Below are 27870 nucleotides of genomic sequence, written 5' to 3' on the forward strand. Positions count from 1 at the left end.
CTCCACAGATGCTGCCCGACTCAGTGAATTCCTCCAGCGTTTTGTGTGTTGCTAAAGGGAAAATTAGTGGGGGAATGAGATAGTTCTGTGAGCTAACATGGACTCAATTGGCCAGATGGCCTCCTCCTCTGTTGTATGAGAGAGGGGACATTACACTGAGGACCTATCTGTCTTCTCAAGTGGATATAAACAATCCCTCAATACTTATCGAAAGAAAAGCAAGGCAGTTGTCTCTGCTGTCATCCACCTACCTTGGGTTAATCTACAGTGGCCACTTAACCTAACACATTTTTATCGCTTATCTTATTGGACTCAGCCTAATACTTGTCAGCACATCCCTCCCCACCATCGGTAGGATCTACAGAAGGCGCTGCCTCAAGAAGTCAACATCCATCCAGGCCATGCCATCTACTTGCAGCTACCATCAGGCAGGAGGTACAGAAGCCTGAAGTCCCACACCACCAGGTTCAGGAACAGCAACTTCCCTTCAACTATTCGGTTCTTGAACTAACCAGCACAACCCTAATCACTACAGTGTAGCAACACTATGACCACTTTGCACTAAAATGGACTTCTTTTTGTTCTAATTGTGTTCTTTCTTGTAAAAATAAGATAAGGTATCTTTATTGGTCACAGGTACATCGAAACACACAGTGAAATGCATCTTTTGCGTAGAGTGTTCTGGGGGCAGCCTGCAAGTGTCGCCACACTTCTGGCGCCAACATAGCATGCCCACAACTTCCTATCCCATATGTCTTTGGAATGTGGGAGGAAACCGGAGCACCTGGAGGAAACCCACGCAGACACGGGGAGAACGTACAAACTCCTTACAGACAGCGGCGGGAATTGAACCCCGGTCGCTGGCGCTGTAATAGTGTTACGCTAACCGCTATACTACTGTAATTTATGTATAATTTATGTTTTTCTAGTGAATGCTGCTTATAAATTGGTAAATTGGTTTATTGTCACGTGGACTGAGGTACAGTGAAAAACATGCCATTCATACAGGTCATTTCATTACAACAGTGTATTAAGGTAGTACAAGGGAAAACAATAGCAGAATGCTGTTTATCTGATGCTATGTGCCTGTGATGCTGCTGCAAGTAAGTTTTTCACTGCAGTTGTGCAGCATATGACAGTAAACTTGACTTTGGTTTTAACTAACACCACTAAAACAGATTCTCTGCTCATTGTTATGTTGTTATTTGTGGGAGCTTGCTGTCCACAATTTGGACATTGAGTTGCCTACATTACACTTTTAATGTCCCTCACAGGTTCAAAAGTCTCGCCGTTATATTAGGCCCCTGTATAACACCTGACATGGCCCTGTGCAGCACATTGGCAGAGGTCACCTTCTTCACTGATTGACCCCTGACCCCACCCAGAAACAAACCTGACCTCAACACAAAGGAAAACATTTCAGCATCTCAGCCAAGCGCCTTTACTACAAAGTGAGCTGGTCGGTGGGCCAGCAAGTTAGATATTGTGCAACATCAACACAGTGTGAGGTGTGAGTGCGTGGGTGTCTCTTCACCATCAGGACCAAAGTGTAGCAGTGAAGATTCTCTGGGGAAGAGGTTTTACCGCAAGTTCACCTGGAGACTAATTAGCAGAGACTTTCCACTTCAGTCACAAGTGAAGCCCACATTCTCTGTTTACATCTGGTGCTACCCACAGGCATCTGAGAAATGTTGAAACACACCTTATCCTACCAGCTGGATGAGTAATCCTCAACAATTAGTCCTCAAATATTTACTGGATTCTGGATTTAAGAGCAGGAAATGTGGAATAATTTGGACAACCCCATCCAATTTACTGGCAGAGTGTCATTGAGACATCCCATCTTCTCTTGGATGGTAAGGGCCATTTCCTGTGTTCCACCAGGTCAACAGATGAAAAATTCATCACTGGTCTACAGAGCCGTTGATAGCATGAGCCAGAAATACATCATTGGTGAAAGAAATTCTTGCGTTTATCTAGCGCCTTTCACAACTTCAAGACCCCTCAAGCTATCTTACAGTCATTGACAAGATAGACTCATAGAGCAATACAACACAGATACAGGCCCTTCAGCCCAACCAGTCCATACTGACCACAGTGCCCACCCAACTGGTCCAAATTTCCTGCGTTTGGCCCATATCCCTCCAAGCCCCACCCTTTCATGTACCTATCCAAGTGCTTCTTAAATGATACTATTGTTACCTGCCTCAACCACTTCCTCTGGCAGCTCGTTCCATGTACTCACCACCCTCTACATGAAAAAGTTGCCCCCCCCCCACCCCCCCAGGTCCCTTTTAAATTTTTCCTCTCTCACCCTCAATCCATGCCCCCTGGTTTTGGACTCCCCTACCCTGGGGAAAAGACTGTAACAGTCCACCTTATCTATACCTCTCATAAGTTTAAACACTTCTATAAGGTCGCCCTTTATTCTCCTTTGCTCCAAGGAATAAAGACCCAGCCTGGCCAACCTCTCCGTATAACTCAGACCCTCGAATCCTGGCAACATCCTCGTAAATCTTCTCTGCACCCTTTCCAGCTTAACCGTGTCTTTCCTCTAACAGAGTAACCAAAACTGTACACAGTGAACTGTTCAGATTTATGAAGTGTGAATTCTGTTATAACAGAAGAGATGCAGCAGCTTCCTTTCTATGCAAGCTGCCATTACTAGCAGTGTGACAAATGACCCGGCTGTCTGTTTAGAACTGTTGCTTGAGAGGTGAGTGTTGGCCAGGACACCAAGAAAAGTTCCCCTGTTCTTCGGGTGCTGTGGGATCTTGCACGTCTACCTAAGATATACCCATCCAAGGCAATAGAAGGCTGCAGACCAAATGCTGGTGAACCTTAGTGTAGTTAGGTTCTTGATGGTTGGCGTGGACTTGGTGGGCCGAAGGACCTGTTTCTGTGCCGTGTGACTCTATGAAAGACAGAGTCTGATTAACGCCTCAACCAACAGACGACACTTTCGACAGTGCAACGCTTCCTCCCCGCGCTGTCTGTGTGGAGTTGGCATGCTCTCCTCGGTGTGCTCCGGTTTCCTCCCACATCCCAAACACCTGCAGGTTGGTAGGTTAGTTGGCCGCTGTGGAGAATCAGGGTGGAATTGATGAGCAGGTGAGAGAAAATAGATTACGGGGAAATAAGTAGGGGAACGAGATTGATGCGATTGCTTTGAGAGCTGGCATGGGCTCGATGGGCTGAATGGTCTCAGAGTCGTACAGTAATACAGCCTGGAGACAGGCCTTTCAGCCCAACTCATCCGTGTCGACCACAGTGCCCACTCTCATTCCATTTGTCCGCGTTTGGCCCACATCCCTCTAAGCCCCTCTATGTACTTATCCAAATGTCATGAGAAAGATGTAAAAAATATGACGTCTCTGGAGTGGAGACCTCCTGACAGAGCGGACCTGTCACCCCTGAGCCGTGGAACTCACTACACATGGACCATGGTGTCTCTGGGACCACCCTACTGCCAACAGGGTCCTGACTGTACGTGGAGATTAGGTATTTGGCCGTGGGGAGGGTAACATCCATCAGAGTGGCTGTCGGGGCCAAGACAGCTCTGGGTCAGAGTAATGAGTTCAGTTGGAATCAGAGAAAACATTTTGGAAAAGACTTTTGGGGCAAGATATTGGTACCCTATAGTCAGGTCTGAATGCACTTACCAGGTGCAGGGCAAAACCAATTTGAGTTCATTTAATCTTTTAAATTAAAATTGGAAAGTTAGTTTTGCCCTTGTGAATTAACGCAACATTCAATCCAAAGTTTCGTGGTCAGTGTTGAGCTAACATAGAGAGAGTCATAATCCCACCAATATTCCTGGGTTTGGGAGGGAATTGAGCAGCGGAGGAGCTGTGTTCTCCACCTGCTTTCTGTTGCACAATCAGGGTTGTTGGATCCCACACACCGCGCCCCAGCAACAGTTGGTGTGTTCAGGTGAAGAGGGAGTGGGGGAATCCTCCAGGTGAGGAGAAGGGACCCAAAGAAACCCCAGAACGACCAATTCCTGCTGCTGTTACATAGACGAGGCACTGGGGAGTCAAGATATTTATCCCATTGTGCACTGTGCATGAGTGTATGTGCATGTTTGTGTCTATGCGTACTTGTGTGGGAGTGTGTGTGTGTGTGTGTGTGTGTGAGTATGTGGGTGAGTATGTATGTGTGTGTGGGTATGTGTGTGTGTGAGTATGAGTGTGTGTGTGTGTGAGTATGTGTGTGTGAGTATGTGGGTGTGTGTGTGAGTGTGTGTACACAAGTATCTGCATGTATGTATGTGCGCACACATATGTGGATGTGCGCACACTTGTGTGTCTGCCTGTGCATGCTTGTGTACGTGCGTGTGGGTTCATCTGTGTGCATGCATGCATGTGTGTGTGTGTGTGTTCATATGTGCATGCTTGCATGTGTGAGTGTGTGCATGTGTTCGTGTGTGTGTGTGTGTGAGTGTGTGTGTAAGTGTGTGTGTGTGAGTGTGTGTGTGTTCATATGTGCATGCTTGCATGTGTGAGTGTGTGCATGTGTGACTGTGTGTGTGAGTGTGTGAGTGTGTGTGTGAGTGTGTGTGTGTGCGTGTGTGTGTGAGTGTGTGTGTGAGTGAGCTTGCACATGTTTATATATAGAATTATTGATGATTAGGAACAAGTAATAAAGCTGTAATTTAATCTGAGTTCTTGGATGACAGGTTTATGGAAGAAATTTGAACTTCTCGATTAAATTACTACCTTTTACTCCTTCCTTATCATCTGTTATTCTCTTTGTAATATATAGTTTGAACAGGATAAAACCAAAACAGTGCTAATGACAGCTAACCGCAGAGCTGGAATTACATAAATTGAAGATCCACTAATGCGATGTCAGGATGAAGTGTTGAGTTTACTCACACCCAGAGCCCAGGGAACCTGACGGGCAATTTGTCACAAGGGTGAGGTCATAATTACCAGGTTGAAAGGAGAGCGTAGAGAACAGATCTTCATCACATTCACAGGACGACCCAAACCGTTGCAATCCCAAGATGCATGCACAGAAGGCAAATGAAATGACCAGTTTGTGCACAGAAGGATCCCAAGGTTAGTCGAGGGAGCAATGTTGGCCATGTCACAAGGAGAACTTCCTGCAATTAATTATATAGGCATAGAGAGATATAGCACAGAAACAGGCCCTTCACCTCACTGGGCTCCTGCTGACCATCGAACACCATTCATGTTATTCAAATCAGATCAGATCAGATCAGATGAGTTTATTGTCATGTACACCAGGATGCAATGAAATTCCTTGCTCGTGTGAAGCTCACAGAGCAAACAGTGTACGTGGTAAACATAAACACAACCATAGATACACCGACGAGCACAAGACAACGGAATGGTAAAAAGTCCAGTGGTGAGAAGTGAAGTGGTGCAAAAAGAAATGTTAAAGTGACAACAATGGAAGGGGTAGAATTCTGGGTTCGAGAACGCAGCAGCTCCACCGGGAAGGGGATGTGACGGGGGTGATTGGTTCAGGAGTCTGACAGCAGTGGGGGAAGAAGCTGTTCTCGAGTCTGGACGTCTGGGCTTTCAAGCTCCTGTATCTTCTCCCATAAGGTAGAAGAGAGAAAAAGGAATGACCAGGCTGGCAGAGTAATCCTTCATTATTCTCCCCATATTCCCATCACAAGCCCCCTTCCCCGGATCCTACCACTCCTCAGCTCTGTCCCCAGAAACCCACACTGCCTTCCTTCCCGTGCTTCCTTTAACATTAGCGCGTTACCAGCTGCCCTGCAGCTTCCATGGATGAGGTGAAGATCAACAGCAAACTAAGGCTTGTTCTGTGCTAATGGACACATCCCAATGGGCTCGAGCAATGCCAGTGGCAAAGAATGATCCCGGCAGTCTGGGCTACACCTCAGCTCAGTTCTAGAGTTAGTATCTAACCTTCGGGTGGTACTCAGTGCTTATCGCTTTTGATTCTTGATGGTTTGCACATTTCTCCCTTCCAATCAAATGGCAGGGGGAGGGGAGTGGTGTAATGAGGTTGCACTGGGGTTAGTGGAGGCTATTGTCAGGTAGTGAAGGGAATATCATGGGAAGGGAGACAGTGGAGGGGGTGGTCAAGCACTGTCGGGAGAGATGATGGTGAAAAGACTGATCCCAGTCATTGGCCGACAGTGTCTCCAAAATTGCAGATGCTGGAGATCTGAAATAAAGACAGAAAATGCTGGAAATGCTCAGTAGGTCAGGCAGCGTCTGCGGAGAGAGAAAGAGAGACGTTTCAAATCAGAGACCCTTCATCAGATCCTGGGCTGCACCCACAACTAACTTCTTCAGAATCTAGAGTGTGCAACTGTCAGGGGAGCTTGAATCAACAGGGGGCCTTTCCCTTGCAGAGGAGAAGCCCTGATGATATCCTTGTGGAGATGGTTAAGATGAAGGAAAGGTCAGTTGCAAAGACGCGAAGAAAATGTTTTGTGTGGGTGGAACCTGAAAACCAGAAGCCGTGGATATGATAGTGGGCAATACCTGTCTACCTGCACCGCACTTTCTCTGTAACTGCAACACTATATTCTGCATTCTGTTTTCCTTTGTACTACCTTGACGTACTTATGCATGGAATGATCTGTCTGGATGGCACGCAAGCTAAAGATTTTCACTGTATCTCAGTATATGTGACAATAATAAACCAATACCAATACATGCAAAGCAAGTTCGGGACAATCTTCCTTATTAGAGAGCAACGAAAACATAAGGAATGGCTGATGTGAGGAGTGCGGGTGTATAGATAAATACATGAGGGAGACAAGAATGGTAGGATGTGTTGTTGGGGTGAAATGAGGTGGTGATGGTGGCTGGTGGAAGAGGCTTGTGTGGAGTATAAACAACAGATGATCAGTGGTATGATAGCAAAGCAGTTCAGTTGCTGAATTTCTCTCTGGATCATTGATCAGGACACGTTGTAATCTCCCTTTGTTCTGTAGTGGGCTACCATGAATTCAATGGGCCAAATAGCCTCCTTCTGTGCTGCAACTATGATTCTGTGCTAGGAATGGCCTGTTTTTGTGCTGTAAATCTTGATCTCTGGAGGGCTGGGTTGGAGGTCAGCTTGGGCCAGGAATTGGGGAATGGACTAAATCAAAGTAGGGTTTCTCAGGAAACTTACAGTTTAGAAACATTCTGTTTTAACACAGCAGTGCATAGCGCTTTCGTTCCTGAGCTAGCTTTCACTCTAGGGAGATGCCTGAGCCCATAGTTCAGGCTAATGCTCCCAGGACAATAGTAAGTGAGGTCCATTAGAGGTACCCTTCCTTTGGATGAGTCATTAAACCTATGTCCTGTCTGCATGTTCAAGGGTTGTAAAGAAGATTCCATGACTCCAGTGAAATACAGCAGGGTGGTGTTATCAACAAAATGCATTGACCACAAGTTTTAAACCCAGTGCTAATTGCAGATTTTGTTTACAAGTGCTCTTGTCTTTACTTACCGTTGAGAGATTTAAAATGAAGAAATTGTTAAGGAAACCATTTTACACAGAAGGATCTATAACTCGAGGTTCCATTTTGTATTATGCAGTTAAATCTTAGAATTAAAGTCTGCAAGAACAACTTGTAGTGCGATATTTGTACAAAAGGCCAGGCTCTTTGATTCTTTCATCACTCTAAGCCGGAGACTCGATACCCCCGCTCTCAGACGAACCCTAAAACACCAGGGTTTTTATGTTCAACTTCTGCCCAGGATGTGTCAGAGTGGAGACCGAGAGTGGTTAAAAGGGTTGTGAATGTAGATGCCTCCAGCAATAGTCCAAGTAGAAAACTGTTTATAAATAGTTTGTCATAGCCATGGGTCAACAGATGAAGTGGGGGGAATCGGGTGGTTTCGGCTGTCTCCTCTGTGGAAAATCATTGGGTGTTGTTTCCGCCCATGCGTAGTACTTAATCACTAACAAATCTTCAAGCTTGCGGATCTGCAATGGATGATGACTGGAGACTCTTGCCCACCTTATAACATAGAATAGGTTCCCAACCCTGTAAGGGGTTGTAAGGGAAATGACCTGAGATATTGAAGGTTTGGTTGCAGCTCCATTCTCACAACCAACCTTACAAGTCAGATTATCAGTTCATTATCACATTGCTGTTCATGGGATAGTGCTGTGCATAATTAGCTGCCCTGTCCCTTCTCATTACAACACTGGCTCCATTTCAGAAGCACTTTGTCAGCTACAAAGTGCTTTAGGATGAGCCAGTCAGCTGAAAGGCACAATGTGAATGCATGTCTTGGTTTTTCCTGTGTTCTTTCCTCCTTAATTCAAAGTTACTGCATTCAAGTTATCTGACGATTGAAATTTGTTTCCAGAGCTCAGCCTGCACTTTGATGTTGCAAGCTGTTGAATAATTTAAAAAAATTAAAGGGCAAATTGAATTTTCAGCTCAGTAAATGCAAGAGCACGGAAATACACTGTAGATCATTCAGCATCCGTGCAGGGTGAAGCCACACTGCAGCAGTTGGTGCTGATCTCCTTCCCTCTCCATCCAAAGATGAGACTGGCTGAAAAGTCTTAACATTATTTTTATTTCAGAGATAAGGTAAGATTTCTTTATTAGTCACATGTACATCGAAACACACAGTGAAATGCACCTTTTGCGTACAGTGTTCTGGGGGCAGCCCGCGAGCGTCGCCACGCTTCCGGCGCCAACGTAGCACGCCCACAACTTCCTAACCCGTACGCCTTTGGAATGTGGGAGGAAACCGGAGCACCCGGAGGAAACCCACGCAGACACTGGGAGAACGTACAAACTCCTCACAGACAGTGGCTGGAATTGAACCTGGGTCACTGGCGCTGTAATAGTGTTACGCTAACCGCTACACTACTGTGCCGACCGGTTTTGTATTCAGTGCAATTTCTATTTTTATTTCAGACTCCCATTTTTTTTAATGATTTTTTTTTCCCCCAGTTAATCCATTTTAAACAGACATTGCTTCTGCTTTCTTGCAGGATTTCAGGTTTAAAATATGTAGGAGGAAGGAAAAAAACCTTAAGAATGTCTCTTAAATAATTCAAGAAAATATTGTTTGCTTCACAAGGTGCATGAAGCTGAAAGGAACTTGCTGAATGTTGACGTCAGCAGTATCTTTACTGTTGATCACAGCGCGTCCTTTACAAGCCTCTTGCTTTAAATGCCTCGTTTTCTCCAACCATCCCCCGTGACACTGGACCAGGCACTTGTGTTTATGCAGCAGTTCTTGGCAGAGTCGAACTTAGAGTCATACAGCATGGAAGCAGGCCATTCAGCCCACTACGAGCATGCCGACCAGTGGGCCCCCAATGCTGCCAGTGGCTCTGCTTCTGCCACTCTCTCCGGCAGTGCATTCCAGGTATTCACCACTCTCTGGGTGACAAAGGAGTGCTCCAGATCCCCTCCAAATCTCTTACCCCTTGCGCTAAACCTATGTCCTGTAGTTTTATCTGCCAGTGATTTGAGGAAGAGTTTCTTGCATTCTACCCTATCTATACCCCTCATAGTTTTACATACCTCAGTCATGTCCCCTCTGAACCTCCTCCGCTCCAGGGAGAAAAGACCCAGCCTCTCCAGTCTCTCCTCATAACTGAGATGCTCCATCCCGGGCAACATCCTGGTGAATCTGGAGACACCAGAGACTGCAGATGCTGGAATCTGGAGCAACAAGCAACCTGCTGGAGGAACTCAGCGGGTCGAGCAGCATCTGTGGGGGCAAAGGAATTGTCAACATTTTGGGTCAAAACCCTGCATCAGGACTGAGAGTGGAGAGGGGGAGATGAGGGGAGAGGGGAGGGCAGCTGCGTCCAACCTTCACACTCCTCTCCTCCAACCTCTCTGTCTGCCTCCATCTCTCATTCACCTACCACTGGTCTCCCAACTCCACTCCCGCCCCCTCCCTCCCCTATCTGGCACACCCTGCCCGTCATCTTACCCCCCCCCCCCCCTCCGTCCACCTCGGACTCCCGTCTCACCGCTCCCCCTCTCCTCTTTATACCAGCCATCTCCCCCTCTCCACGTTCAGTCCTGATGCAGGGTTTCGACCCGAAATGTCGACAATTCCTTTCCTCCCCAGATGCTGCTTGACCTGCAGAGTTCCTCCAGCAGATTGTGTGTTGTTCCTGGTGAATCCCCTCACCAGTGCTCACAGGAACGTTATATTCTGACACAGAAAACTATTTGGCCCCTTGTCCATCCTATCAATTCCCTTCCACACTTACTTCCCTGTAACCCTGCAAAGTTTCTCTCTCACATACCCATCAACTCTCCTTTGATTCTGTTTGCCATTTAATTTCACTTGGGGAAATCTACAATTAACCCACCAGTCTGCACATCCTTAGGGATGTGGGAGGAAACCAGAGCACATGGGGGGAAACCTACCCCGTCACAGGGAGGACGTGCAAACTCCACACAGACAGCACCGGAGGTCAGGATTGAACCCGGGTTTCTGGGGCTTTAAGGCAGTGGCTCTACCCGCTGTGCCTTCCGAGCAAAGCCAGACATTAGGACCAAAAGCCTGGGGGGTTGACAGAGATTTTGGTGTTGGCCTTAAAGGAGGAGAGAGAGGTTACGGGGATGAAGGAGGGAATCCAAGAGTTTAGGGCCTGGACCAGCCCCTGTGGACAATAAACCCCAGGGCACCCCCGGTTCCCCCGTCAATGCCCTTTAGAACATGGAATGTAAGACAGTATAGCACAGGAACAGGCCCTTTGGCCCACCATGTCTGTGCTGACAGTGATGCCAAGTTAAACAAAACATATCTGCCTGCATTTGGTCCATATCCCTCCAATCCCTGCCTGTCAAATGGTCTGTCTAAATGCCTCTTAACTGCTAGCTCCACCACCACCCCTTGCAGCCCCGTTCCAGGCACCCACCACTGTCTGTGTAAAAAACTTACCCTGCACATCCCATTTAAACTTTCCCCCCTCACCTTAAAGCTACGTTCTCCTAGTGCTTGACATTCCCACCCTGGGTAGAGGACTATCTACACTATCTAAGTCTCTCATAATGTTATATCCCTGATCACAATTTATCTCCTAGCTCTGGACTGGTTCAGAAGCAGGCTGCTCCACATCTCGTTGGAGCTGAACTGGATACAAGTTACCCCAAGTATCAAACAGGCAACACACCAAACAGTATCCACTCTGTCCCTCTGGCTCAGAGTTCAGCCCAGTTCCAAGAGACGAGAGGCCCCACGTGTCTGGGCAGCCTGACCCCATCTAGTACAATCCAAGAATTCTTCTTGTACTGAACTACGGATATCTAGGGGGCAGATTCGGCCCATCAGCCCTTGTCAGGCTATAAATATTTATCCAGTCAGATCCCACCTCCCGGATTCTGGTCCACAGCATTGCAGACTATGGCACAGCACCCATCCAAATAGTTCTCTGTTAACACTTCCCATCTATTCCCCCATGATGTTATACTCCTCGTTAAGTCCTTTGTTGTACTTGCTTGTTTATTTAATCCGTAGATTAAAGTTTATTTTTGCCATCCTCTTACTCAGCAACAGCACAGCTAAAACTATGAGCATGTCCGACAGACGTAGGGCGAGGCAAAGGGACGAAACAGACCCCTCCACTCGGTTCTCCACGGCCACTCCTCCCCAGAGTGAAGGATGGCAGCACACTGGCGGAGTGGGCAGTGCCACTGCCTCGCTGCTCGAGAGACCCGGGTTCGATCCCGATCTCTGGTGGTGTCCGTGCAGAGCGTGCACGTTCTCCCTGTGACCATTTCCTTTGGGTGTTTCCGACGATATCCCGGTCGATTAATTGGCCACTGTGAATCGATCCTAATGTCATTGTGTGGCGGGAGCATGAGGGACTCAGTGGGGATGGACTGCATGGGATGGTGTGGATGGATGCTTGATGGCAAACATGGGCACATTGGACTGAATGGCCTGTTTCTGTGCTGTATGAATATGACTACCTTCATCGTAGCTGTAGTGCTCCATTCCTCTATACTTCTTTCTCTTCGTATTTAGATAATCTTGGGTTGTTTTCTCTGGAGCATCAGAGGCTGAGGGGAGACCTGATAGAAGTTTATAAAATTATGAGGGGCATAGACAGGGTAGACAGTCAGAATCCTTTTCCCAATGTAGAAATGTCAAATATTAGAGGACATGCATTTAAAGTGAGGGGGAAAAGTTTAAAGGAGATGTGTGGGGAAAGTGTTTTACACAGGGAGTGACGGGTGCCTGGAATGCACTGTCAGGGCTGGTGGTGGAAGCAGGTACGATAGTGGCATTTAAAAGGCTTTTAGATAGACACGTGAGCAAGCAGGGAATGGAGGAACATGGATCATGTGCAGGCAGAAGACATCTAGTTTATTTTGGCGTTGTGTTCAGCACAGACATTGTGGGCTGAAAGGCCTGTTCCTGTGCTGTACTGTTCTCTGTTCTAAGTGCTCTGTTCTAAAATCTCCCTTCCCACACTGTCCCACAACTGGGCAATTCCCCAGATATCAATCCAGCTGTGTTACAGATGTGCTGGCACTTTCAGCATGTATAGGAGCAGCGGCAGGAGAGTCTGCTATTTTATTCCCCTCTTCTCCCTCCCCCTCCCTGTCTACCCCCTTGTCCTCCCTCCCACTCCTCTGACCCTCAGACTGACCTGTTTGAGTGAATATGCAGGTGTGACCCCTTCACGCTTGCCTCCTTGCCACAATCCCGTTGCTATGCCAATGAATATATTTTTAAGCACTTCCCAGGAGACAGGTAATTTAAGAAAATTCAGGTTCCATTTTCAGCTTATCTAGCTCTCTGAATCTGCAGCCTTCTGCAATTTCACAGGCAACCGTGCAGGGCTCCCAACTACACAAATTACATAAATACATACAACAAAAAATTTTTTCCCAAACATCAATTATAAACAGTGGAGGTTGGTGAAGAGAGTGCATTAAGTCAATAGCTTTTACCCTTGATCACTGTTGGAAGACTAATTAAACATTTTATAATAGCATTCCCCTTACAATAGTTCTTGGCAGTGGCATTTTGTGCTGGATTAGCTGATTTTAGCTGGATGTTGGTAGGGGGTCCAGTCACATTGAGCTGGGAAGCAGATGTGCCAACGTAGGGTGAAAATAGGATTGGGCTTGACTTTGATAGCTCTTCCACGGATGAATAAAGATATAAAGACCAAGAAATTGGATTGGGCAGCGCCTGTGTTTTTTATATAGAGACTGTAGATGCTGGAACCTGGGGCATAAACAACATGCTGGAGGAACTCAGCAGGTCGAGCAGCGTCTGTAGAGGCAGAGGGATGGTTGACTTTTTGGGTCGAGACCCTGAAATCGGGACTGAATAGAGGGGAGATGGCCGGTATAAAGAGGAGAGAGGGAGGGGCGAGGCAGAGGCTGGTAGGTGATGGGCGGAACCAGTTGAGGTGGGGGATGATGGAGAGTAGGATACAGAGGGAAACCTATTGAGAGAAGAGGTGAATTAAATGTACACAGTTGAGATCCTGGCTGGGACCAAACTGGGTGTCTGAAAGTGGAGCTGGAAGCCACGTCGGACAAGATAACATAGAAGACAAGTACTGAGGAAGAATACGTGTCTGTAGTAGCAAGTCTTAGTAAGAACATGCCCATCACCCCCACCTCACCTGGTTCTACCTATCACCCACCAGCCCTGCCTCGCCCCTCCCTCTCTCCACTTTATACCGGCCATCTCCCCTCTACACTCTCAGTCCTAATGCAGGGACTGGACCTGAAATGGCAACCATATCTCTTTCTCCACAGATGCTGCCTGACCCGATGAGTTCCTCCAACAGTTTGTCCTTTGCCCCATTTACTTTAAGCAACTTCATGCAAAATCTGTCTTACCCTAGAGTGGATTGCGGGAGCAAGTGCTTCCAGGTGAAATCATGGAAAGAAACCCAGTAGGCCAGTCACTCTGAAGTGCGGTGACACCAGAGACTGTAGATGCCGGAATCTGGAGCAACACACAATCTGCTGGAGGAACTCAGCGGGTCGAGCAGCATCTGTGGGGGAGGAAAGGAACCGTTGCAGGGTTTCGACCCAAAACATCGACAATTCCTTTTCTCCCACAGATGCTGCTCGACCCGCTGAGTTCCTCCGGCAGATTTCTTGGTACTTTGAACGGTGGGTCCGATACCTTCCTGGTGTGAGGGGTGTACCAGTGAGCAACACTCACAAAACGCTGGAGCAACCCAGCAGGTCAGGCAGCATCTATGGAGGGAAATAAAGAGTCGATGTTTCGGGTCGAGACCCTTCATTTGTGAGTCCTGATGAAGGGTCTTGACCCGAAACGTCGACTGTTCATTTCCCTCCATAGATGCTGCCTGACCTGCTGAGTTCCTCCAGCATTTTGTGTGTGTTGCTCCAGATTCCAGCATCTACAGAATTTCTTATGCGCCCAGTGAGAATGTGTTTCCACAATGACATCTCTGCCCTTACTGATGTACATAGTGGCTCAAAGCTCCAAACTACAACTGGTGTGGAACTGAATCAAAAGACCAAGGTTCACGCAGTGAGTTTGTTGCTTTTTATTCACTATTTGAAGGGATACTTTACTGACATCAGAACACATGACTGGGCATTTTCAGAACTAGCTGCAGGCTGTTACAGTATCTTCCAAAGCCCACAGAGAGCTTAAACCAACAGCGAATGTTTTCTCCAGCATGAAGCTTCTGAGACACTCAAGAAATTGAAGTGACTGTAGGCCATTCAGCCCCCCTTGTCGGCTCTGCTATTCAACAAGATCCTAGCTGATTATTTGCCTCAGTATCACTTTCCTGCACAAATCCCATATCCCCTTGTTCTTCACATCCAAAAATCTCTCAGTCTCTGTCCTAAGTAAAGTTGGGTGGTGGTCACAGTCTCAAAATAAACAGCCAGGCGACCAGGACTGAGATGAGGACAGGTCTCTTCACCCAGAGGGTGTTGAATTTTTAGAATTCTTCACCCAAATGAACCCTGATCATCATTCCTGCATTCACCCTGTCAAGCCCCGAATGAATTTTGGAGACACGAGAGACTGCAGATGCTGGAATCTGGAGCAACACACAATCTGCTGGAGGAACTCAACGGGTCAGGCAGCATCTGTGGAGGGAAATGGACTAACGACGTTTCGGGTCAAGACCTTTCTCCCGGACTGTTGGCAGGGGATGAAGCTGTGGTCAGGCGTGGGATCTGAGGAGGATGGTGGAGTAAAGGGCTCAGGGAAGGTGAGGTGGTGGGAAGAAGGATGCTCGGAGGAGCCAGAGGAAGGCAAGGAGTTGGTGGGTGTCATGAGACATCAGGGGAGGGTGGGGAGTGGTGGAGTGAAGAGTGGTGAAGTCTGGATGAAGGGAAACGTCGACTGTCCACTTCCCTCCATAGATGTTGCCTGACCCGCTGAGTTCCTCCAGTATCTTGTGTGTTGCTCCCGAAAGAATTTTGTATGTTTCAATGAGATCTTAAATTCAAGGGAGAATAGGGCCAATCTCTCCCTGCAGCACAAAAATCCCAGATGAGGAATCAGCCCAGTGCACTCCCTTTATCACTAGTGTTTCCTTCCACAGGTGGAGAACCTCAGCAGAACCCAAAATAAACTCAGTGAATGTCTGTACTCTTGGAATCAAATCCCCTTGTAATAAGAGCCAACATACAGTTTGCCTTCCAAGTTGCTGCTGTTACCTGCAAGTTAACTTTCTGTAATTCCTGTACAAGGTCTCTCTGCACACCAACACTTTCCGTCTCTCACCAGTTAAAAAATACCCCACCTTTTCTGTCTTTTCCACCAGAGTGGAAGACCTCACCTTCTCCCACATTGTAATCCATCTGCCTCACCACATCCGTTCACCACTGGCCTTTGCTAGGGGCATTGTTATGGCCACTATAAATTACCCACCGGGTGGACCTTGAGACAGAAGGAAAGAGGTACCCATCAGTGAAGAGGGTTTCTGAGGTCACTGAGCCCTCCTGGGAACTCTCCATTGAACAATGTCTTCGTAGACTCAGGTTTCTGAGACAGGTAACGTTCTGCAGGAAGAGACTTGGCCACATTTTTCTCCCTGGTCTCTGTGGAGGTCAAGGTCACGTGACTCATTACAAGATTGTCCCAATTTCCTTCTCGTCACTGCATCGGGGAGATCACCCAGACGTTGCCTGGACAAAGAGGTGGTTTTCTTGGCTTTGATTTCAGTGAGATGTTCGGGCACATTGCTGGTTCCCCACCACAGCAGGCCATCGTTAGCTGCATTCAGTTGCCCATAAAGGCTCTCATTATTAACCCAGAGCTTTTCATCAACAGGATTGCCTTCCACTGCCTCAATGTGCAGTTTGTGGATCACAGAATTTTTAAATATTTTCTTACAACACAGGCAGAGGCCATTTGGCCCACTGACACCATACAGGGCTTTCCCATCACTCCCATTCCCACACTTCACTTCCCTGCAACCTATTCTCTCTCACATGTCAACCAACTCCCCCCAGATTCCACCCCTCACCTGCACACTAGGGGCAATTTACAGCTGCCAATTCACCTACCAATCCGTACGTCTTTGGAATGTGGGAGGGAACTGGAACACCCGGAGGAAACCCCCCCCGCGGTCACAGGGAGAATGTGCAAACTCCGCCCAGACAGCACCCGAAGTCAGGATCGAACCTGGGTCCCTGGAGCTGTGAGGAAGCAGCACCACCTGCTGTGCCAGTGGTGAACGCCACGCTCCCTGGAAGCACGCATTGCTTCATCCCGAGGGCTGCCAGGCGTTTTCAATGACCACCACTGTCCTGAAGAACAGACTTGGAGGAGAAGGATTTCCCTCTGCCTCAGTGGCTCCTCCCACCAGCACAGAGGTGAACGCAGGCAAAACAAGAGCCATGTGCAGTGGCGGAAAGTGCCGTACACCTCCCAAGGATGAGATCCCATTGCCCGCATCAGTCCCGGGTACACACCAGAAAGATGCAGGGACTTCATCACTGAGGGCTACCCGCTGTACAATGCAGCAAACCAATGATAGCAGGGATGGAGGGGTGGGGTGGGGGATGGACAACAAGGAGACCCAGACCCTTGGAGCCCTGAGGAGAACCCCGGAGAGAAGGAGGAGCAGGAGGGAAGGAGAAGGCAGCCATCAGATGGAAGTGGCCTCCTCTACATTGGTGAGACCAAATGCAGACGAGGTGACCATTTCGCAGAGCACCTTGCATCAGGATGCTCTATTGTGTCTCACTGCTGTGATGTAGTGGGGTACTCAGCAGCCAATTTGCACACAGCACGATCCCACAGATACCACTGTGAGGTTGACGAGATCACTGGTATCAAGGGATATGGGGATAGGGCTGGAAATTGGGCCTAGATAGGAATAGTATTAGGTTAGCTCATGGAGCAGACTCGATGGGCCAAATGGCCTGCTTCTGCTCCTTTGTCTTGTGATCTTGTGAACTTGTTCAAGGTACTGGTGACGCTGGGTGAGGAGTGAGTGTGGCTCAGGACACCCAGGAGATCTTTGCTGCCCTCCTCTGATGTAGCTTTTTCACATCTACCTGAGACTGCAGACAGGGCCTCGGCTTCACATTTCATCTGAAAGAGGCGGTACAGCGGGTGCAGCAGGCAGAGCCGCTGCCTCACAGCTCCAGAGTTCCGGGTTCAATCCTGACCTCCGGAGCTCTCTGTGCGGAGTTTGCACGTTCTCCCTGTGAGTACGTGGGCTTCCTCTGGGTGCCCCAGTTTCCCCCCACATCCCAAAAACATTCGGGCTGGCAGGATAATTGAGATCTATAATTTGGCCCAAATGTGTAGGTGAGTGGTAGAGTCTGGTTGGAGAGGACGGGAATGTGGGGAGAATAAAAATGGGTTTAGTATAGGGTTAGCGTGAATGGGTGCTCAGTGGTTGATGCGGACTCAGTGAGTCCAAGGGTCTGTTTCTGTGCTCGTGACTCTACTTCCTCAGGAGGTTAAAGAAATTCGGTACGTCCCCTTTGACACTCACCAACTTTTATCGATGCACCATAGAAAGCATCCTATCTGGATGCATCATGGCTTGGTATGGCAACTGCTCTGCCCAGGACCGCAAGAAACTGCAGAGAGTTGTGAACACAGCCCAGCACATCATGGAAACCAGCCTCCCGTCCTTGGACTCTGTCTATACCTCTCACTACCTTGGTGAAGCAGCCAGCATAATCAAAGACCCCACCCACCCGGGACATTCTCTCTTCTCTCCTCTTCCATCAGGTAGAAGGTAGAGGAGCCTGAGGGCACGTACCACCAGACTTAAGGACAGCTTCTATCTCACTGTGATAAGACTATTGAACGGTCCCCTTATATGATGAGATGGACTCTGACCTCACGATCTACCTTGTTGTGACCTTGCACCTTATTCCACTGCACTTTCTCTGTAGCTGTGACACCTTACTCTGTACAGTTATTGTTTTTACCTGTACTACCTCAATGCACTCTGTACTAACTCAATGTAACTGCACTGCATAATGAATTGACCTGTACGATCAGTACGCAAGACAAGTTTTTCACTGTACCTCAGTACAAGTGACAATAATAAACCAATACCAATACCAATATGAGTTCTGACAGTACTGAACTCTCTTGGTTCTGTACTGAAGTGCACATCCAGGCTGTGTATCCAGAGCTCTGGTTTTTGAACAGAAACAATATCATCAACTAAGTAGCAGCTGATTTAAAATCGCTGATTGTATTCCTTGGAGCTTCGAAGAATGAGGGGTGACCTTATTCAAACATACAAGATCCCAGGAGGCTTTGACTGGGCAGATGTTGAGGTGGCTTTTAAGAAGTGAATTTAGCACCACTGGAGCCAGTCCAAAGGAGATCCACCAGGCTAATATCTGGGATGAGAAGGTTGCCTATCAAGAGAGGCGAGACTTCTGTCTGTCTGTCTCACTTGGAGTTTGGAAGAGTGCTTGGCAGGGTAGATGATGGGGTGTTTCCACAGGTGGGAGAGTTGCAAACAAGGGGACTGGATACAAAACAAGGCACTGGTCATCTAGAGAAACCTTTTCTCTCAGAGGGCAGAGAATTTTGGAATTCTCTGACCCCCGAGGGAGGTAGAGGCCAGATCATTAGATATATTTAAGGTGGAGATAGGTAAATATTTGAAAGGTCAAAGGAATTGAAGGTCAAGGGGAATTGGCCCAGAAGAGGAGTTGAGGCCAGTGTAGATCAGCCGTGATCATATTGAATTCGACAAGTACATGGGTAGGAAAGGTTTCGAGGAATATGTGCCAAAACACAGGCAAATGGGACTGCCTCAGGTAGACAACTTGGTCAGCATGGACAAGTTGGGCCAAATGGCCTGTTTCCATGCTGTATAACCCCATGACTACCAATAGTGGGGGAGGATTGAGGAGCTGAGTGGCCTACTCCTGCTCCTATTTTCTTGTGTTCTTGTTCTTGTGACATTCTCATTTTAGTGAGACTTGTAGCTGTTTGACCGGACAACACATTGGAAAATCTTGGCAAAGACCAAACTTCTTTCACCCCGGTGTTAAGATGACTAGATTTCGTAACCCTGATATCCGAGACAAATGTCAGATGAAATACTCCAGTTATTCCGCATTTCTGTTTTATCTGATCACACATCATTATACTGAAATAATTGGAATTTGTTCCATCACCAATGATCCCTCACAGATGCACCATAGAAAGCATCCTATCTGGATGCATCACGGCTTGGTACGGCAACTGCTCTGCCCAAGACCGCAAGAAGCTGCAGAGAGTTGTGAACGCAGCTCAGTCCATCACGCAGACCAGCCTCCCCTCCGTTGACTCTGTCTACACTTCCCACTGCCTCAGGAAGGCAGCCAACATAATCAAAGACTCCACCCACCCCAGTCATTCTCTCCTCTCCTCCTTTCCATTAGGCAGAAGATACAAAAGCCTGAGAGTATGTACCACCAGGCTCAAGGACAACTTCTATCCCACTGGTATAGGACCCTTGAACAGACCTCTTATACGATAGAGATGAACTCTTGATCTCTCAATCTACCTCGTCATGGCCCTTGCACCTTATTGTCTGCCTGCACTGCACTTTCTCTGTAACTGTAACACTATATTCTGCATTCTGTTCTGTCTTCCTTTTGTACTACCTCAAAGTCCTTATGTATGGACGGCATGCAAACAAAAGCTTAGTATGTATCTTAGTATGTGTGACAATAATAAACCAATTACCAATTTTTCCCTGAACAGTTTAAGTTTGTAACTCAATGCATTTCATTAGATTGAATGGTTTAAGAGTAATACTGTGACTTACCTTGTATCTCTCCTCCTGTTGCAGGGTGTAACCTCGAACTGTTCCTGGTTTTGCTGGGATTGGAGTTTCACATCTCAGTCTCTTGCCCCCGACACTGTGTTTGCTATCCGTCCCCCATGACTGTCACCTGCCAATCGCATGGGTTCACCTCCATCCCAGAAGGAATACCTGCCAACAGCGAGAGAATATTCCTCCAAAATAACAGGATAACACTCCTACTGAGGAACACCTTCAGCCCATCTACGGTCACCCTTTGGTTGTATTCCAACAACATCACCTTCATTGATCCAGAGGCTTTCCAGGGATTCAGCCTCTTGGAGGAGCTTGACCTTGGAGACAATCGATACCTGAGGTTCCTGGATGCCGAGACCTTCAATGGTTTAGAGAAGCTTCATTCTTTGCATCTCTATCGCTGTGGCTTGACCTTCTTGCCCAATGGAATCTTTGAAGGTCTGCACAATTTGCAATACCTTTACCTACAAGATAACCACATCGAGTATCTTCAGGATGACCTGTTTTTAGAGCTGGTCAACCTTACTCAACTATTTCTGCATGGGAATAAGTTATTGAGTTTGTCCCAAAACACTTTCAGAGGGCTAGTCAACCTCGATCGCCTCCTGCTCCACCAGAACAGGCTTCATTGGGTTAATAAGCAAGCTTTCCACGATCTTCGCCGGCTTACCATTTTGTATTTGTTCAATAATAGCCTGAGTTTACTTCCAGGCGAATGTTTGGCAGAGCTTGGCTCACTGCAGTACCTCAGGCTGAACGGAAATCCTTGGGAATGTAGCTGTAAAGCTCGATCCTTGTGGGAATGGCTCCAAAGGTTCAGAGGATCGAGCTCCAACGTTATCTGCGAGTCCCCCAGGGATGTACAAGGGAAAGACCTCAAGGTCCTCTCTGCCAGGCTCTTCAAGAACTGCACGAACCCGGATTCGCTCAACCAGATCCGAACGAGCCCCAAGCAGCATCCCCATCACTCAGGCAAGGACAGGCCAGGAGGGGGTCAGCCCTCGCGGGGCACGGCCCTGACCAAGGGCCAGAATGGCACGGGCCAGCGGGATGACTCGGCCAAGAACTACCTGGGAGAGGCCGTGCCGAAGGAGTCTGCCGATGAGCACCTGGACGGGGTGTGGGGCAGTGACTACCTGCCAGATGCCAGCCAGAAGGAGCAGAGCCTCCGCCCCTATCCGACCAGGCACAAGTCACGGATTAAATGCACCCGCCGCACACGCCTGGAGCTTCCGCCCGGGATCCAGCAGCCCTCTGGTAGGGGACTGAGGCTCAGTTCCAGCCCGGGGTGGCTTACCCTCCTCCTGGCTTTAGTCCTTGTTGTCCGCTGAGATCCCACCTACTCCTCCCCCCTCCCCCAGTAATGAGAAGGGCAAAAACATTCTAACACTGCCATCAATCCATAGGGACCAAAAAAAATTAAAAAAACAAAAAAAAGTGACGATTTTTGAAACTACAATACTTTTACTGTGTGCTTAGGCAGAACCGTGGATTTGTTGGATGGAATTCTGTTTCGGACCACTGGAAATCCTCGGAATAAGACACCCCCGGTACAAATGAATGGGCAACAGGGGAGCACACAGCTCAATAATCCCCACTATACCCCTGAGCAGAAAACAATTGTCTGGAAGAGACCGCTTGGAAGTTATATTTCAATTAAAACATAAACCTCTCCAGTGCTCCTTTGACATTCCTTGCTGAGTAGCGACCTGGGGAAACAATTCAAACTCCCGATTGCACTGCTCCGGATCGCGAGGGCAGGTGATGGGAACCAAGCCAATGGTGGCTCTCCTAGTTTTCTGCTTAAGACATGAGCAACTCCACAAACCCTAAAATGAGAAAACAAGTGGTGTCACCAACCTCCTAACGAGGTTACATTGCTCCCAGCTGAATAATATGCATTGTATAATCGCTAAGGATGATTCTGGTCTGAAAAGCAGAGCTTGATTCATCCAGGTACCAAAAACTGGAGGCCAGATAATTGTAGGAAAAAATTCCCAATGGAATATTTTTTTTAAGTGTCGACCTATCATTTGCTCAATGCACAGCCCTTATATAATTGAGATATATTAATTTCTGGAAGTATATGTTTACAGATTATATTGTTACCCTGTTACAGTTCATGCTAAAGTATTTCTTTCTGTCTCGGAGAATTAGTGGATGGTTTTTACAGGAGCTTTGGTTTCTGAAGCGAGTGTCTGCGCTGTTCTGGTTAACTTGCTGCCTTCCCGCTTTACCTCCTCCTTGGGTTTGTATGCTGGCTGCCCGAAGCCAACACTGAACAACGTAACCTCCAAGGCTACGGACCAAGAGCTGGAAAGTGGAATAGGCTGGGTTAGCAGGGACACAATGGGCCAAATGGTCTCCGTCTGTGCTGTAAATTTCCATGATCTTATGGAAACAACCCTTATGTTCTGGATGTGGTTCAATTTGATGAGGAAACTAAATCTTCTCTACCTGATTTATTTTTTCTGTATTAAATATTAAATTTGTTGTACCTGAATTTACAGAATTGCTTTAAATATATATTATATATATATATGCACACACATATGTATATATATATGTAAAGAAAAGCTGGTTTTTGGAAGAAATCAAGGTAACAAGTGCAGTATCCCTTTTTGTAAACGTGCTTCTTTCAAACAGTGAAGTTGCGGCAGGACCAGACAGCTGCTGAGGGGAGGTCTAGGTTCGGACTCAGAGCTCAGGGTGTGAATGTCAACGAGTTGGGGGGCAGGTTGGCAAACCAGGGATAGAACTTCACCTGCCTGAAGCTATGTCTAAATCATCACCCTCCAGCTCAGACCCTTCACTCAAGATATGCGGATCCACCTCTGACTCCAGCAACCCCATTTCTGGAATCCATCCATTGAAGTTGGCTCATTTAAAATGGCAAATGTGAACCTTGTGAACAGCACTTGGCTGAAGGCAATCCCCGTGGGTAGTGGGAGCTGGTTGGTGCCAAGGGATAGACATTGTGGGTTTGCAGTTCAGAGAAGCTGATACCACTGGAGCCTCCTCTCTTTCTCTCCCCCTCGTCACAAGCTGCAGCGCTCATTTTGAAATGGGTTAGCCATTCAACCATGGGGATAGCAAAATGCATGAGATACCTACCCCTGATTTGAGACAAACCAGTGTTCCCACCAGACAGACCAAGATGACCTTGGATAAGTCTGCATGGGGGCATGCTCAGAGCTGAGGATGATGCATCAGTGGGGATGCACATACACCGGTTTTACTAATTCACCACAAGCTAAGCCCAAGCTGACTACACTGAGAAGTGGCTAATTGCTCTGGTCACCGTTACGTTAACATGAGTACATAGAACGCAGAGCATAGTAACAAGCCTTTCTGCTTAGCAGCTCCCTGTCAGTGTTTGTGCTCCTTGCAAGCCTCCCCCCACCTCACCTCATCACCCCCTCTCAATATAATCTCTTCTCCCTCACGGTAATCTGCACACTTATGATATTGTCCCCTGTAGCGATGCTCCTTTAGTTCAGAAGAGCAGGAATTGGGAGATTCCACTCTCCAACGTTAACACTTCTGCTAATTAAACATCTTCAACTTAAAAAACACTGAGATGAGGTATAATAAGATACAACACCCAAACACAGCAATGTTTTGTTCACTTGCAAAATGGAAAGTATTTTAAACATTGATGAGCAATGTCTACTCCAAATAAAAGCAGCCAAAGGCTGTTATTATCCATTTACCACATCCTTTACTGTAACACCCTACCAGTGAAAAGGCCCAATTTACCACATAATGAACAAGCAATTTGTACAACACTCAACAAATAAAACAGTGGTGAAAATGACAACTTACCTAATTTTATTTACTGCTTATGGGGTTGCTTTTCTTTAAATATATAAAGAAAGTGCTGTAAAATGTTATTGAGCAAAGTGGATTTTCAGGCCTCCAGACCACTGGGACTGCTTACAGATGTCCCAATATCAGTAGTTCTTTCATTTTCCAACACAAGTTATTTCATGGCAGTTAACTTTTACAGCAGAAGTATTTTATTTAGGCAGATTAAATTTTAGCAGCTTAGTAGATCAAACTCCCGCCCCTCCAATACAGTAATAATGTGTGGAGACTGGGAAGGGTGCCAAGACTTATCCTGATCTTATCTGAGCTACCCCCTGCCACAACACGCCTCGGAGTAGGGAGGAGACAACTAATGCCAGAGTTCCTGATCCTGACTGCAATCCATTGAGCTCCATTGAAAGTGATTGTGTGTGTCCTTGGTGGGTGGCAGGACAGGAGGAAGTTTGGATATAATGCCACCTCATTGAATTACTCTTGCCTCTCAACTCATTCCAATTTCGTTTTATTCTGTGTTTGAGGGATATTGAAGTCACTAGCTTTTTAATTTCAACACATACTTTATTCAACATTTTCGTCACATCATTACTTAATGTTAGCACGTCATCAGTTACCATTTATAGACAACCCTTGAGCAAATAGTTCATGGAGGTGTAACACACGTTCCAACTAATCAGTGTGCAACAGTGATAGGGCCCTAAACTGTGGCCCTTCTCCATGGAGCACTCAGCCTCAGCAGGATGTCCTGAATCTTTGCACGTGCTGGTTTGCAGGAATTAATCATGGACAACACCTTGCTCTGGAACACCAGTGAGTTTTGGGCAGAGCAGAAGGTGCCTTTCACTGCGGTGATAGTTTCCCGTGAGATATTTGTCTCAGTGTGTCCCTGGATACAGGAACAGGATGAGCCTCAACAGATACCCCTGCATCTCTTGCCAGACCTTCCTGGACAAGATGCATTCTGTAAGGAGGTGGGCAATGGTCTCACTTCCAATATTGTCATCGGCATGGCCGGTACACTGACTTGCACCGGAACGATCTGACAGAGTGGGCCTTTCTCACGGTCAACCAACCAAGGCCCCGGTGCTTATTTGGAAATTTTGGTGATGAGGTGTTCTGCCAATTCACTTTGTCAGTGCCATTAAGCAGCCCAGCATTTACAGTTTATCCCAGATTACCCAGAGCCTCGCCCAGTCACCTCAGAGGACAATCAGAAGTCAACTACATTAATATGGGTCTGGGTCACATCGACACCATACCAGGTAAGGACAGGGTTTCTTTCCTTGAAGTCAACCAGATGGGTTTTTACAACAATAAAGTAGTTTACACAAATGTCAATATTAATAAGGACTTTTATTCCAGATTTATTTGAAATTACATGAAATTAAGTTCCTCAGATGCAGTGGTGAGATTTGAACTCACGCCTTCTGATCAATAGTCCATGCCTCTGGTTACTGAACCATATGCCACTTACACTAAAATGCCCAGAAGTGGGCCTTTCGGGAAAAGGTGAAGCATACACATGGGAATGGACCCCTGGATGAATCTAACCTTCAGGAGAGGAGGGTAGTGGGTTAAAAGAAATGGGAGAGAGGAAGAGAGAGTGACTGGTTCTTCTAGCCTACTATGTACCTTGTGCCTGTTTCTATACAGAAATAAAAGGGATACTGCAACTTTGATTGCTTTGTCAGTGATCTTTACTGCAGGGTTAAGCAATGACCACATACAACAAGTAGCCTCCAAGCCAAGCAGCTTCCATACTGCCTGGAAGTGCACTGGTCACACCCAGAGGTTGTCGACATTAACCTTCAGGGACAAGCAAACCTTAAGCTGGAGGAGGGGAAAGGTTAAATCAGGATTCAAGCCTTAAACCAGAGACATTGAAACACTGCTAAATGTTGCTTCTTATCTGAAACAAAACAAAAAGGAAGCCAATTAATGCAAAGTATCCTACTTAATTTCCACGCAAGTTTCCTGTGTGCAGCTATTGGTTCAAATCTCACAGGCCAGGAATAAGGCAGAGAGATATGTCACTAAGGAATAGGCAGCAAGTAGGGTCAACCCTATCAGAGTGAATTGGACCTGTGTGTTTATTTTTCTTCAGCCCAGAATACAAAAAAAACTCTTAGTCCATGTTGCACATTTCCATAAAGGAATCTGCCAGAGCCCAACATTTAAAGTTCCATCCATCACCACCCCCACCACTTTCATCTCCCTCTCTCCCTCCTTCTCCTACAGCCACTTCCAATTTTTCTGATACTTCAGCCAAACAGCCAACCTCTCGACGGAGTGAGTGGTCAGTGGATTTCCTACCGTAAGGGGAGGGAAGTAATGGAGCCACTATAGCAGGTGCAATCCCCTAAACCTGGGCCACTGGATGAGAAGGAAGGGCAGGGAACCTGTCAGCAGCTTCCATCTTTCTAAGGCATGTTCTTTTATTTATCCACCTGATGTGGGCATTGCTGGCGTTTATCGCTCATCCATAATTGCCTTTGAGAAAGTGGTGTTGGTGCAGCTCAGGAGAGTCACAAGAAGACGAGGGAACAGGAGCAGGAGGAGGCCACTTGGCCCCTCAAGCCTGCCCCACCATTCAATGCGATCATGGCCAATCTACACTGGCCTCAACTCCTCTTCTAGGCCAGTTCCCTGTAACCCTCAATTCCTTAATCTCTCAAATATTTATCTGTCTTCACCTTAAATATATCGAAAGGTCCAGCCTCCACCGTCCCTGGGGAAGAGAATTCCAGAGATTCACTGGCCTCTGAGGGAAGAAATTTATAATTTCTTCCCTCAGAGAGTTGGCCAAATTGCTATGGGTTTAGAGACCAGACTAAGGACCACAACTTCCTTCCTTAAAGGGACATATTAAGGCTTGTATGACAATCTGCTTGCCATTACTGAGACTTGCCCTTTATACCCAAAGTATTTAACTGAATTTAAATAACCCAACATCCCAATGAGACTTGAACTCATGTGTCTGAATCACTAGTCCAGCGTTCTGGATAAATAGTCCAGTAAGAAAACCACCCTGCCACTGTTCCTGTAAACTCCTAAATATCTTAGAAGGGTTCAAACAGTTTTCTTCCTCTTGTTCATCTAATTCTGGGACAGGGCAAGCTAGTTTTCTCTATATTACTACCTATGCCCAGCTCTAAAAGCCAAAGTTGGGGAGGGATAACCCCGGCAGGGTGAGTGGAACTGGTGTCGTTTTTTTAATTCACCCCACTAGGGTCCAACTGGGACTGGGACAAACTTATCCATTCAGGAGGTGGGGGTGAGACCTCCAACAAGCTGGAGGTGCCACTGACTGGTTTGGAGTCTAGCATGTTTACATTGCTGGGGGACATCATCATGCTGTTACATTTAACTGTCTCTGTGTCTTCAACGGCACTGTTACACTCCCTGTGAGTACTGAATAAAACTTGTACCATAACAGATTTGACCACATATTGTGCTAGTCTTCTATCATTTGCTGACGTTTTTTTTTTCACTAACTGTCATCTCATGTCCATATTTACTCTTAGTTGTTACATTGCAAGAGTGGCCACACTTCAAAGGGACATTGGCTGCAAAGCACTAGGTAACGGTGAGAGGGAAGTGAAAGGTACCAGAGAAATGCAAGGCCTTTACTTTTTTGGAGACCTTTGTAGCACAGGAGCCAAAACGTCCTTTGACGGTGAGCCAAGGGGTCAGTGAGAAATGGATAAATTTATATCAGTTCTCTGCTTTCTCATCACAGTCCCCTTCATGTCCAAAATTGCTTTGATGTCCATTGTAGTTATGCCAGCAGAAGCCACAGCCTTTTTGAAAACAAAGGACAGTGACTGAGTG

At 47.0% G+C, this 27870-nt stretch overlaps 1 protein-coding gene across 2 annotated transcripts in view; it reads left to right on the forward strand.

The window, feature by feature from the left end:
• rtn4rl1b (reticulon 4 receptor-like 1b) overlaps positions 1-27460 on the forward strand; it is a 55549-nt gene extending 28089 nt beyond the window's left edge. For both annotated transcript variants that reach the window (XM_052035883.1, XM_052035884.1), the window contains exon 3: positions 20227-27460. In XM_052035883.1, the coding sequence (XP_051891843.1) occupies positions 20227-21545 (1319 nt within the window). In that variant the 3' untranslated portion in view covers positions 21546-27460. The remainder of the gene's footprint in view (positions 1-20226) is intronic.
• Positions 27461-27870: the final 410 nt, after the last annotated feature.

The sequence above is a fragment of the Pristis pectinata genome, chromosome 21 (genome assembly GCF_009764475.1).
Source record: "Pristis pectinata isolate sPriPec2 chromosome 21, sPriPec2.1.pri, whole genome shotgun sequence".
Lineage (NCBI taxonomy): Eukaryota > Metazoa > Chordata > Chondrichthyes > Rhinopristiformes > Pristidae > Pristis > Pristis pectinata.